Source organism: Cajanus cajan, chromosome 8 (genome assembly GCF_000230855.2).
Source record: "Cajanus cajan strain Asha chromosome 8, NIPB_CcT2T_4, whole genome shotgun sequence".
In the NCBI taxonomy this organism is placed as follows: domain Eukaryota; kingdom Viridiplantae; phylum Streptophyta; class Magnoliopsida; order Fabales; family Fabaceae; genus Cajanus; species Cajanus cajan.
This window is the reverse complement of record NC_138524.1, coordinates 13,220,297-13,234,532: the sequence shown is the minus strand read 5'-3', so window position 1 is coordinate 13,234,532 and position 14,236 is coordinate 13,220,297. Positions and strand designations below refer to the sequence as shown.

Here is a 14,236-nt window from a genome sequence, read left to right as displayed (position 1 = left end):
CAAAGGAGACAAATCGGTGGAGTTGTTCACACAATTCATGAACAATCTACTTACAAACCAGCATGCTCATTGCTCAAGTACCACGCAAAACGGGTGTTTGAAATCCTTTTTGGTTGAATTTAAATGAAAAATATAAAATCAAATCATTTGACTGAAATCAAAAGCAGTGGGAGATTGTAAAAATTGAGGTCACTACGAATTCGTCTTGACCAACATGTTCCTTTACACATACGATGCCAATAATCTAAACAAAAATCACGTTATTTTAAATTGATATTTACTCAAAATCAAGTTCATTAAATATAAACTCAGATTAATTCGAAATTAAATCCAGACAACGGTCCAAACATGCATGATATCAAGCAAACAAACAGTTTGAAAATACATCAATGTGAAATGACCTTGTCTAAAAGCTTAACCAATAATTAAACTATTGCTGCACATTGACGTTAACCAGAAAATTTTCCATATCATCTTCCCGTTCTTCCATTTTAGGTCTCCCAGCAGTTACACATGCACACGCATAACGCTTGTTAAGGTAAATCACCAACAATACGAAGAAATCAATGATGAGAGATAGGACAAGAGCCGCCAAGGTTGTAAACCAAATGAGAGATAGGTTGAACAAGCCACAAGTCACACTAATCCCAGATGCCTTGGCTACCAAAGTTGGAGTATAATAGAGTGCTCCGAAAATCAACTTTAGCAAGAAAATAACCTGATATACAGGTTCTAGTGGACAGATTAACAACAAAATCAGCGGATAGCAAACCATGATCGTAGTCACATCTATAATCTCTTGAATGAACTCATCATATGCTTCCTCGAAGTTCAGCAGTACTGGTGTTGATCCATCATTGGTATTTCCCAATTTCAAACCGAATTGAGCGATCAACTTATCCGCTTGATATTTTAGGAAAGCAAAACCCAACCCAATCAAAACCCATCGAGCATAAGGAGTAATACTCAATACACTTGCCATTATGAAAGGAACAACTTTCCAGAAGCTCAACGGTGGGGGATTCATGTAAATATTTTTAGTACGTGCCTGACAAAAGCAAAAAACTTGATCAAATAGGGCAATCTTACAGTACATAGAAAGAAGAAAATTACACACCACCGTCACATCAATTCCTAGAATTTTTTTTTCTTCTATGTCTTCAAAACGCAGTTTTTTTCTTTCTCTAGTAGACATCTGTTTGCAAACTTCAAAAAAGTTACCTCCAGAAGAGGGGAGAAGCACCCGAGATTAAAAATTTTCTACTATTTTGATTCAGACAACTATTTTAGTAATAGTTATTGTTATTTAATTATCAGATACAAAACACAGAAGCAAGTCAGAGTAAAATATTTTTGAGAGTTAAGAATGAGCCTACAAGCTTCTGTTAAGAAGTTAATATTCTGTTATCCCAACAGATACTGCAGCTGTACTTGATAATATTGTTATCAAAACCACCATAAATATCATAAGATCATCTCATCAGATGTAAAGATTCAAGAAATGAATGAATATAAATTCTTTCTTGGTATCAGAGCAACCAAGCCCTAAAGGTAACAATTCAGTAAGCCTTGGCCTCCAATGCTAACCCCTCTCAAAGGAATGATCTCCCTTCAACTGTTTCTGTCAAGTTGGACAGAGACAAATACCTATTATGAAAGTCCCTTGCCTTGCCACTGATTAGAGGGAGCAAGTTCCATGGCTTCATTATTGGGACAAAGAAGTTTCCTGAACAATTTATCTCTGAAGGTTCCAACAAGAAGACCAATACTGCCAATGAAGAATGACAAACCAGTGATCAACAACTTCTTAGGTGGCTGTCAATGCCATGACAGTATACGCAGCAAAACAACTACTACACTGAATTGCGAAACTGCAAGAGCATTGGGATGAAGCTCAAAGCCTAGCTGGTGTTTACACCAAGTCTCCAGTCACCCTATTGAAGACTGAATTTTACAGATCTCGCAAGGGATCATTGAAGATGGAGGAATATTTGATCAAGATGAAAACCTTGGCAGACAAAATTGAACTCGCAGGGAGCTCAATCTCAACTTCTGATCTGATGATACAAATTCTCGCTGTATAGCCTAATTGTTGTTCTATTATCTAACAAAGAAAACATGACTTGGGTTGATCCGCAGGCTCCACTTTTGGAGTTTGAAAATAGAATAGAAACATCTAAGCATTTTTTCAAATCTCATTATCAATGCTTCTGCTAATGTGGCTACTAGATCAAGCAATCTAATCACAACAACTGGAAAGGCACGTTCAGAGGATCAAGAGGAGGAAGAGGCAGATCTAATAGAGACAAACTGGTGTGTCAAGTATGTAGGAACATTGGACATATGGCCTCACATTGCTTCTATAGATTCGACAAAGACCTACATGGGTGATCCCCTGAAGGAAACAAACATGAGATGCTTCGAAATCAGAATTACAGTGATTTATTGCTGATCCAGATTCCTTTAGAGATTCAAGTTGGTATTTTGATATTGGAGCCAGCAATCATGTCACTCATGACTCTGACTGGTTTCAAGAAGTTTCTAATCATCATGGTAAGAGCAATCTTGTAGTAGGTAATGGTGAAAGACTTAAAATTATTGGATCTGGTTCCACACTCTTAATATCAATCAAAGGCCTTTAAACTTACATGAAGTCTTATATGTGCATAGAATTACCAAAACTTTGTTAAGAATTCAATACTTACTGCTGACTATGATATTTATGCTGAATTTCACGAGAATGTTTGTTTTGTGAATGACAAGGTGATAGGGAAGTCTTAAAGAGTTGCAATGCCTTAAATAGTTGCAATGTCAAAATCCCATCTGATGATGATTTTTCTTTTTGTGAAGCATGTCAATTTGGAAAGTCTCATTTTTTAACTTTAAGAGTTTCTGTTTCTCGAGCACAGGAACCCCTGGACTTAATTCACACAGATGTTTGAGATCCTGCAGCAATAAACTCATCTTCTGGCTTTAAATACAATATTTTATTGATGACTTTAGTAGATATACTTGGATTTATCCTTTGAAACAAAAGTCTGAAGTCTTGAATGCATTTATTCAATTTAAATCTTGGTTGAAAATCAATTCAATAAAAGAAATAAGATCTTGCAATTTGATGGAGGGAGAGAATATAGAAATTTTCACAAACTGGCCCAAGATTCAGGAATCCAACTAAGGCTGTCTTGTAATTACACCTCTGCTCAAAATGGATGAGTAGAAAGAAAACATAGAGACATTTTGGAGTTAGGATTAACAGTTGAGAAGCAAATTGATGACAAAGAGCCCGAGACAGTACAAGAAGAATTACAAGATACAGAATGGAGGAGAGCTATGGAATCTGAATTCAAGACACTCATGTCTAATGAAACTTTGACTTTAGTGTCTTATAAGGGTCAGCAGAAAATCAAAGACTCAAAATTGGTCTTCAAGACCAAGTACAATGCAGATGGTACAATAGAAAGGAAGAAGGCACAACTAGTTGCCAAAGGATTTCAGCAAAGGCACAACTAGTTGCCAAAGGATTTCAGCAAACAGCAGGCTTGGACTATGAGGAAACATTTAGTCCCGCTGTCAAGGCAAGCACAGTGAGAATTATTTTGTCAATTGCTGTTCATCTTAATTGAGAGGTTTGACAGATGGACATTACTAATGCTTTCCTAAATGGCTACATGCCTAACCAGAAAATGTGTGCAAGTTGACAAAAGCAATCTATGGACTAAAACAGGCTGCAAGTGCATGGTCTGATAAGCTCAAAACAGCCTTGCTCTGTTGGGGATTTCACAATACTAAAAGTGATTCATCTCTGTTTTACCTTACAGAGAAAAATCATGTCACATTCCTGCTCATCTACGTCAACGATATTATAGTGAATGGGAGCAATTCCACCTTTGTAAGGAGCTTTGTCAAGAAACTGAACCTGCAGTTTGCCTTAAAGGATCTTGAAGATTTGCACTATTTTCTTGGAATAGAAATCAGTAGAGACCCAAGTGGCATGCATCTAAAACATATCAGGTATATTACTGACGTATTAAAGATATTTAATATGGAGAATGCATCTCCTTATCCAACACCTATGGTTACTGGAAAGCAATTTACAGTGGAGGGAGAATTGATCTCTATTTCGAAAGGCAATTGGAGCACTTCAATATTTAACAAATATGAGATCAGACATTGCCTATTCAGTCGATTAGTTAAGTCAATATACGATCTCCCCAACTTTCCAGCATTGGCAAGGCATGAAAAGGACACTTGGATATTTTCAAGGAACAATCACACTCTCACTTCACATCAAACCCTCAACTGATCTAGACTTGATTGGATTTTCTGATGCTAACTGGGCAAATAATTTGGATGATAGGAAGTTAGTTGTTGGTAATTGTGTTTTCTTGCGTGAAACTCGTAAGTTGGTCTTCAAGGAAGCAAAGAGCAATGTCTAGATCAAGCACAGAATCAGAATACAGGGCAATGGCAGACCTGGCTGCAGAAATTACTGGGATCAAGTCCCTGCTATAAGAAATTCAGCTGCCTTTGCCAAGGACACCAGTCTTATGGTGTGACAATTTGAGTGCTAAAGCCTTGGCTTCCAATCCAATACTGCATGCAAGATCAAAATATTGAATTTGGTGTTCACTACATTAGAGATCAGGTTCTGCACAATCAAGTCTCTATAGCTTATGTACCTTCTGTCGATCAAATTTCAAATTGTTTTACCAAGGCTCTTACACACTCTCAGTTCAACCAACTTAGTACCACCTACTCGTTTGAGGGTGGCAATTAAGGAATGAGCCTACAAGCTTCTGTTAAGAAGATAATATTAAGTTCTGTTAGCTCAACAGATAGTGCAGCTGTACTAGATAATATTGTTATCAAAACCACCTTAGATAGGATCATGTTATCACAACTAATGTAAACATCCCTTAACTCTAGGAGTTAGCTTTGCTGCTCTCGTCAATTGTGAGTATATATACATGTAAACATTCAAGAGATGAATGAATATAAATTTAGGGGATTTATTCCCCTAAATTTCTTTCTTGGTATCGGAGGAACCAAGCCCTAAAGGCAATGATTCAGACAGCCATGGCCACCAAGCATTGGACTGGTCCAAGACCATAGATGTTAACACCCAAAACAGGAACCTTAACATAAACATGTAAATAGCAGATCCCACCCCATGCAAGAATACAGTTATCTTATCAACAGTATACTAAAACAAGATATTATTGCCCATTAGAGTTGTTACAGTCTGAACAACTGTGGGCAATTCCTTCTAACAATGGCTTGCTGTTCTGCCTTAAATAGCATAAGTAGCAATGAGTTAGTTAGTAAGTCAGTTTCGGTTAGAAACTTGCTATAAATACATGTATACATTCATATCAATTCAATAATAATAAGAATAATTTTCACAGTTTCATTCGTTTAACTCCAAACTCGAGTTCAACAGAGCAATTTTACAGGGTAATGAAAGATGAAAATAGTCACCTTGTATTCTGGTTGTAGTAGAAAATTAGGTCGTTTTTCCAGCTCTTCTATTTCCATTGCGACAGAACACTGTTTGAACCTCAAAATAGTTAGCTCAAGTGTAGAAAACCACCCGTCATTAGACACAAAAAGAGAGAAGCAAGTGAAAGTAAAATTGGTCCTGTTTCAATGACTAAAAAAAAAAAAAAAAGCTTCATAGAGTAATGAATTTACTAAGATGCTAAAATAAAGAGGTAGTATGATTGGGCCATAGGCTTTCATTACTTACAAAATTGGGTGTCTTGTGAGGCAGTATCTGCAAGCATTAGAGAAAATTATGTTTCAATCGCGGAGAATATGAACGTGAGCAAAGCAATCGCAAAGTACCTGTGTGTTTGGGTAGTCCTGTTCTGCAGGGGTTATCGGCGTTTCCTCATCGGACTTCATGTTACAGCAGTAACAGCACAGACCAAAAAAGTTCAAAGACGGAGAGAGAGGAGACGGAACAATAAAAACAAGTTAGAGAGAGACACTGGGTAAGTCCTCCATAATTCACGCACCGAGTATAATTACTTTCGGTTTCCACTTTCCAGGTGGGGACCAATGAGGGGCCTGTGTCTATACTCTTTTGGCTAATCGCAACCGTTAAATGAAGATCAGACGTCCATAAATTTAGATTTAAGTTTCCGATCTGTATCTCTTTGCTTTAGTTAAAGTGAACCCCTTTTATCAATAAAATAACTATTCAGCTTTACTTTCGCACTTGCAGACTTTTCTCTAGACTCCAGGTTAACGAGTTTCTTTAGCTCATAACATTGCGCAAATTCAATACCTTTCTCTCATATCTCTTGGATGGCCGGTTTTGAGGAGGAACAGGTAATATTAGTTCCGTCCCCAATTTCTCAAGTCTAGGTTTTTTTTTTTTTTTTTTTTTAAATGTTTTGTATATAAAATGATAGCTCCCTGCTCTCATTGCCTGGCTTGGATTGTATATACGTATTACCACTTCTTCTCATGCCTCAGATATTTAAAGCAATGGCAAACCTTGAATCAACTGCAAGCTTTCTTGAAGAACCAACAAGGGACGCGTATATTGATGAAGCTGGGAAGAAAACAACACCCACTTTAAGATTCGGCAAAATTGACTACGACTACTGGAAGTCCTGTGTAAGTTGGTTAGGTTATTGCTTTTCCAGTTATTATTCTTGATGCTCTTCTTTTGCTTTCTCACTTGATCAAATATTGTTCACTAAAATAGTTAAATATTGTTCTTGCACCTTCTCTTTTCAATTTCTCATTCTCTATCTCTATTATGTTCTTCTAGATTAAGGTGATTTAGTAGAAAATTGAGGCCACAGAAATACCAATTTTTTAAAACTAATTTAATATTTGGTAGAAATATATTTTTCAATGTTTTGGATACAAAATCATAACTTGCTGCCCTGATTTATATAATTAGTTGAAGGTACATCATGTTTACTACTTATTCTTATTATGCCTGAGCAGTATCGTGCCCTTTTGCCGTCGGAAACATGGATTCAAGAAACATACGAACCCATAAATTATATTTTGAAAAGCTCGGTAAGATTATTGTCTTTGCTGTTGTTTTGCTTTCTGATTTATGTTATCATTTAATCAAGAGGATACTTCTTCTCATTCTCTATCTCTATTATGTTCTTCTAGATTAAGGTGATTTAGTAGAAAATTGAGGCCACAGAAATACCAATTTTTTTAAACTAATTTAATATTTGGTAGAAAATATATTTTTCAATGTTTTGGATACAAAATCATAACTTGCTGCCCTGATTTATATAATTAGTTGAAGGTACATCATGTTTACTGCTTCTTATTCTTATTATGCCTGAGCAGTATTGTGACCTTTTTCCGTCGGCAACATGGATTCAAAAAACATACGAACCCATAAATTATTTTTGGGAAGGCTTGGTAAGATTATTGTCTTTGCTGTTGTTTTGCTTTCTGATTTATGTTATCATTTAATCAAGAGGATATATAAACTCAAATGTAGTTGATTCGAGAGCCGGAAAGATCTCTTCAGAAAATGACTTCCCCACCGTTGTATGTTTATGGGAAAACCGAGGATAGCGATGCTTACACTAAGGCTAAGGTGACGTTTGTTTTTCAAGCAAAATTACTCCCCGACTTTGTGATCTAAACATGTATGATGTGTATTGCCACTTCTTCCCATTCCTCAGGTGAATTATTCGTTTGGAAAATGGGCAAGAGAGGAGCATATTGATGAAGCTGGGAAGGAAAGAATACACATTGTTGGATGCGATGTGGATAATGCTCGTAGCAATTTGATGTTCTGGGTAAGTTGGTTAAATTGTTGCTTTGTGAATGGTTCTTCTTCATGCTGTTAATTTGTAAGGATTCAATTGAAGGTATATGTGTATGACTACTTCTTCTCATGCCTCAGGGAATAGTTGTGTCGAAACAAGGGGAAAGCTATTTTAAAGAACTAGCCGACAAGCAGGAAAAAATGCCTAATTTTAAAAGCTATGGGGGTGCCATTGGCTCCAGCCTGCTGAGCTTGAAGGTAAGTAGATACAGTTATTGACATGTGAATTATCTAGGAGTGTGGCAAATGATATAAATTTTTAGACGAATCAGATAAAAACAATATAATAATTTATTTAGATCTATTAAAAGTTAACTTAAACATCTAATCTATTTATTCACATACATAAAGTTATATTAGTCTCTTATGGATTAATATATTCTCTTTCATGTACTTGAGTTTGAATAATATGTTTAAAATTATAGTCTTCATTTATTAACTAGTAATGCTGAAGGTGAATATTTATCAACTAATTCAATTGAAAATTCACTATAATAATGTTTTTCGCAAAAAAAAATCATGTAATTTTATTTAGTATTTTTAAATAATGAGAAAGAGATGAATAAAATGATAAAGAGAAAAGAAATAGAAAAGAAAGAGAGAGAAGAGAAAGAGAAATAAGAAAGACGAGAAAGGAGAGACAAAAAAAAAAGAGACAAAAAAGAAGAAAAAATAAATAAGAAAGATAAATAAAAAGAAAATGATGCAGAAAAAAAAAAGAGAAAGAAGCAAGAATGACGAGAGAGAGAAAAAAAAAAGAAAAAAAATATGAGACAAAAAAAAAGAAGAAATAAATAAGAAATATAAATAAAAAGAACATATGGCAGAAAAAAAAAGAGAAAGAAGCAAGAATGACGAGAAAGGAGAAAAAAAAAGAATAATTCAATAAATTTTGAAAAATATAAGATGAATTATTAAATATTTATAAAATTAAATGAATGAATTGGATGAGATGTATTATTTATTTATTTTTATTATAATTGATGGATTTAATTAAGTGGATATATAAACTCAAATGTTCTCCAAAGATTAAATCTAATTGATTTCTTCAAGGCTGCGGATTGTGGGGAAATGTTCAGCCCGGATAAACGCAAGAAAACCCTTGATTACACTAAGGTGGCGTTGGATTCTTCTGGTAAAATGACTTCCCAACTTTTTGATCTAAACATGTATGACGGGGAAACCTTGAGCATGAGGAAACGCAAGAATATAGTGCAACGTTTATCGTCTTTTTTGATAGCTGCCATTGTGCTTTATTGGATTATCTCCGATACATGCAGCCAGTTATCAGTTTTCCAGCTTCAGCTAGGACGTGGTTGGTCCTCTTTGCTCCAGCTGCTCGGTTTCACTGTGTTTGTTTGTGCTGTTACTGCAATGATTGCGGTTGGTGCACCATTCTCTCGCTTGCAGAGGACCATGCTTATGTTTTGGGCGATTCTGATGCTCATCAGATCTGCTATGTCACGCACTGCACTCTACGTTTCAATATTGGGAATCCTTTTGACGGGGTGGCATGGGCTCGTGGAAAAAACAGCCACCACTTGATGGGTAACGAACTGAGGAGGTCACCTTCCAGCTTAGAAGTGTGTTTCCAATGTATGTCTGTTTCCTGCTCTAGTATCGGTGCAGTGCTTGCCATGTTTTCATGCTTGTATTATACTTCCTATTCTGCTGTTTGTATTTCGTACAAAACTTCTATGCTAAATTAGTCCAAAGGCTGTGCCTTTTCGACAATTACAATTATCATAATTTTTAATTGGACTTTTTATATTTTCCTCTACTAATATATATATATATATATATATATATATATATATATATATTTTATATTAATCAGTATATCACACTAATTTAAAGATAGACGTTTTAACACATACCGAGTAGTATGAAGAAAAAGAAACAAATACATTAAAAACTATGTATTTCTATTCATTGGAAAAATTAACTAAACAGTGTTTCTAAACTGAACCTGTGTTAATATCTATTGCACCAAAATCATTACCCTTGAAATCGAACCTAATATCTCTTAGATCATGACTCCGATTCTCATTCACAAGAACAGCATCTATCCTCAGCAAGGTTAGTGATATGATCTGCCTGATTAGTTTCCCTCGAGAGTTTGCACTATAGCTAAGACTCACATGAAAACTACAGCAATAAAGGTATTCACTGATATGGGAATATGGTTTTATATATAAACAAGCTGTTATTACTTATAAGAATTTGAGCATTTAATAATTTATTCATGTTTATTTTATTTTATTGAGATAGTACATATTTGTGTTATTCACTTCACAATTCTTTAAAGACTTTTAAATGAGTCAATGAAGCATGCTATAATGTGAAATTATATTATATGTTTGAAGTTTGAAAAACCTAAAAAAACAAAGTTACTACCTTTCGTGAATTTAGTTGATTTCTTTAGTCAAGTAGCATTTTTACATGCTAATTTGTTGTCAATTTGTGATAACCTAATAAATCAATTAATTTTATTAATTTTTAGGACTTTGTGGCTAATTTTGAGAATTTGAGTGTTGAACCATGTCTAACTTATTTTTTGGATTGAAATGTTTTGAGACGTTGCGGTATAAAGCTCAATGTTATGTTTTTTAATATCATAATAATAATTCATGGTACTTAAATTGAATTGCAATTAAGGTGACACTAAATTTGTACACATGAGTTAATTAAAATTGATTAAATTTAATGGCATTATTAGTGGCAACTCTTGGTGGAGGTATTGGGTTTGACAACTAAGTGATTATGGTTTATCTTTTGAAAATGACTCCAACTAAAAGTTGAGGAACAATTATAATCAATTGTTTTATTCACAAGATTACCTAGAGTTTTAATTTCAAATATGGTTAATTACTATTGGAAGCAGTGACTATTAATTGATTATTAATTGACTATTAATTGGATATGTGATTAACTTTTAAATTAAAAAAATTGAGCATGGAGGTATGTTTTTTCTCCCTTAATTTTTCTTTTTCAATTTTGTCATTATTGGGAAACTAATAATGGGGCTTTTTTTAAGAGGTTTTATTTATATGTTGAGTAGCCTTTCAAGAGAATTAAAATTATGAGTGAAAGTGTAAAATTGTTGTTATTTTATAGATTGTTTTGTTATTAAGTAAAAAATAGAATAAAAAGTGATTATGAGATGAAATGATTTGTTAAAGAAAATATAGGAATGATGGATCAATAAAAGAAAATTAAAGAGGTTTTAATTTCTAATTTCATATGAAAGACTTGAGAGAAATTTGTGAGATTTTAGGTATTAAAATACGAAAAACTGAAAATAATTTTCTCTCTAAGTCAAGCTTATTATATTTAAAAATTTATTACATTTTTTTTAATAGTTTTAATGTTGTATGTGGCAAAGCTTCATATGATTGTATCATTCATCTTAAAAAAAATTATGGAATGTCATTGGAAGGAGAACTAATGTTTCTTTATCTCTATATAAGAAGTGATAGAGTGAATCTTAAGAGATAGAGACAATTTCTATTTCCTATATTGTTATTCATACTATTTTTTTTTTGGTATTGAGTGTTACTTGAACGTTTGAAAATATGGGGCATTTAAAAATAAGACCCTAGATACTTAGGGACAAGTTTGTATAAAATGTTCTTTATGAAGTTCTTTCTTTATTATATATATGGTTTAATTTTGATAAATCTACTTTTGGGTAAGGTTCCTTTAAAAGATAATTTTTTATAAGAAGGAAAAAGGAAGAAGAATTATTGAAAAATTTAGAGATAGAAAAAAGGTAAGTTAAACTTAAAAAACCTAATAACAGAAAGATAAAAAAAAAAAAAAATAAATAATTCAAAGGACCTAGTGTCGTAAGAACTAATCTCTTTATTTTTTCTTACCTATCATTATAATCCAATCATTATAATCCATTGTCTTTTAACCAAGGGTCATTTAAGGACAATAGCTATATATATATATATATATATATATATATATATATATATATATATATATATATATATATATATATATTTGAAAATGATGAGAAATAACATAAAAGAATTTCTTTATATAAATAATCATTGCGATTAATACTCTTACTTGTATGTGAATGTGACCCATATATAAAGAAATGTATAAAAAGTTATGAGTGATAAATCAATTTATTTGTTCATCATGAGAATGTAAATTCATTCAATTAATTTATTATAATAAAAATAAAGAACAAATTGAATTCAATTTATTCATTTAATTTTATAGATAATTAATTATTTATCTATTATTTTTTTCAAAATACATTAAATTATAATATGAGGTATTTATTAAATTGATATTTTAAAAGATTATTTTGACGTAAAAAAGACTTGTAAATTTTAAAAGACTATATATAAATGCAATGACTTATAAAGAAAAGAAAGAGAAATAAAATATTTTTTAAAAAATCATTTAATTAAAACATTACATTTATGAATTGAATATCTATCCATGAAAAAATTAAATGATTTTTTTGTTTTAAATATGTTGGGCTTTTATGTAAACTTTTAATAAATTTTAATAGATTAATAAATTTTTTATTCGATCTATTATAATTCATCTAATTACTACTAAAAAAATTAATATTTGTGATGAATTTTGTGACGGAAAAAATAGCATCGCTAATAGTGACGCATTTTGTGAGGGAATTTTAAGTTTTATGATGGACTAGAATTTATTGATTTTTGTGACGGATTTTGTGACGAAATATATTCCGTCTTTAAAAATCCGTCACAAATTTTGTCACTAAATAAAAAAAAAAAATTGTGACGGATTTTGTGACGAAAAATTTTTCGTCTCTAAAAATCCGTCACAAATTTCATCACTAAATAGAAAAGAATGTTTGTGACGGATTTTGAGACGAAATGAACTTCATCTCTAAAAAATCCGTTACAAATTTCGTCACTAAAAAGAAAAAATTTAGTGACGGATTGTTCCTTCTCAAAATTCCGTCACAAATAGGTTAAAATATTTTGTGAAAAAATTTGTGACGAATTGTTCCCTCTCAAAATATTAAATTTTATTTATGAAAATTTTATATTTAAGAATTATGCATAATTAAAGAAAATATGTTAATTTTTAAAAAAATATTAAAATTAAAAATATTTTATTTCATTAAAGGACTGAAAAATTATGAAATTCATTTAATTAAATAAAAAATTGTCAATTTTGAGCATAAGAAATTAAGACCTTCATTAAAAATATTTAAAAAAAAGACTTGTGAAATTAAAATAAAAAAAGACTACTAATTTAATTTTGGCTTAATTACATTTTTGATCCCTCAAGTATTATAATTGTGCAATTTTGATCCATTGGATTTTAATTGGATAATTTTAGTCCCTACAGAATTGTAATTGTGCCATTTTAGTCCTTTAATTTTTAATTGAACAATTTTAGTCCCTCAAATATCATAATTGTGCAATTTGAATCTCTCCCATTAAAAATTTAATAATTTTAAAATTTTAATAAATAAATATATATATATATATATAATAATTTAAAATTATACAATTATTTGCTTATTTAAGTTAACATATACTATAATTTTTATTAATGTAACAAATGATATATATTTATTATTACTAAATAAATAAAATTTATATATTATTAATAATTTATTATTGCTAATAAATTAATATCAATAATATTTTTAGTATATTTATCGATAAATTGATAATTTGATAAATATAACTTAGTATATATTAATATACTTTTACAAAAATATAAATATAGTAGATAAGATATGTATATTTATATTTTTGTAAAAGTATATTAATATATAATAAGTTATATTTATCAAATTATTAGTTTATCTATAAATATACTAATAATATTATTGATATTAATTTATGAATAATATTATAAAAATATAATATATATATATATATATATATATATTATGTATTTATTAATAATAAATATATATCATTTGTGTGACACCCTCTACCCCACATACCATAACACAAATAAAAAAAATTGAATAACATAATTTTTGTCATAATTGAAATACCAAACATGTTTAAGTCAAATCAAAACTCATGTATTTGTGGAATTAAATAGATATTCATACATCTCATGCAACAAGAAATACAACAAAACAATCAAAAAGCAAAATATAAACTTGCATAGTTTGTTTGTTTCTCTCAGGGTTCTCTTAAGAACCCACGGAGTACTCTAATCCATACAATAAACATCTTACTCATATAATTGTCTCTTACAATTGCATTCCCTTATAATATGTTTGGATTAGGAATTTTACAAATTCAAGAAACTTTAAATTCTTGGTATTTAAATTACTTTGATTTTAATTTCTATCATTCTTAAAATATTTTGTTTGGATGAGTCGATCAATTCAAATTTCTTAACTTTTAAATTGTTAGGTTGAATATGATAATTTGATTCCAT

General features: G+C 31.1%; 2 protein-coding genes across 3 annotated transcripts; one reads left to right on the top strand and one right to left on the bottom strand.

Annotated features, from left to right (window-relative positions):
• Positions 1-292: 292 nt before the first annotated feature.
• On the bottom strand, positions 293-6,014 carry LOC145950936 (uncharacterized). 2 transcript variants are annotated; one of them, XM_083062888.1, is made up of 4 exons: positions 5,848-6,013; positions 5,750-5,776; positions 5,482-5,550; positions 293-1,048 (listed from the first exon to the last, which is right to left on the bottom strand). In XM_083062888.1, the coding sequence occupies exons 1-4, from the start codon at positions 5,905-5,907 to the stop codon at positions 431-433; spliced, it is 774 nt and encodes a 257-aa protein (XP_082919014.1). In that variant the 5' UTR covers positions 5,908-6,013; the 3' UTR covers positions 293-430. The 2 variants fall into 2 exon arrangements, with proteins under 2 accessions (XP_082919014.1, XP_082919015.1); XM_083062889.1 differs by lacking the exon at positions 5,750-5,776 and having other exon boundaries at positions 5,848-6,014.
• A 162-nt stretch (positions 6,015-6,176) lies between these two features.
• LOC109794789 (uncharacterized) lies at positions 6,177-9,587 on the top strand. Its single transcript, XM_083062887.1, has 8 exons — positions 6,177-6,336; positions 6,484-6,627; positions 6,967-7,041; positions 7,330-7,404; positions 7,487-7,585; positions 7,674-7,790; positions 7,898-8,017; positions 8,873-9,587. The coding sequence occupies exons 1-8, from the start codon at positions 6,313-6,315 to the stop codon at positions 9,362-9,364; spliced, it is 1,146 nt and encodes a 381-aa protein (XP_082919013.1). The 5' UTR covers positions 6,177-6,312; the 3' UTR covers positions 9,365-9,587.
• Positions 9,588-14,236: the final 4,649 nt, after the last annotated feature.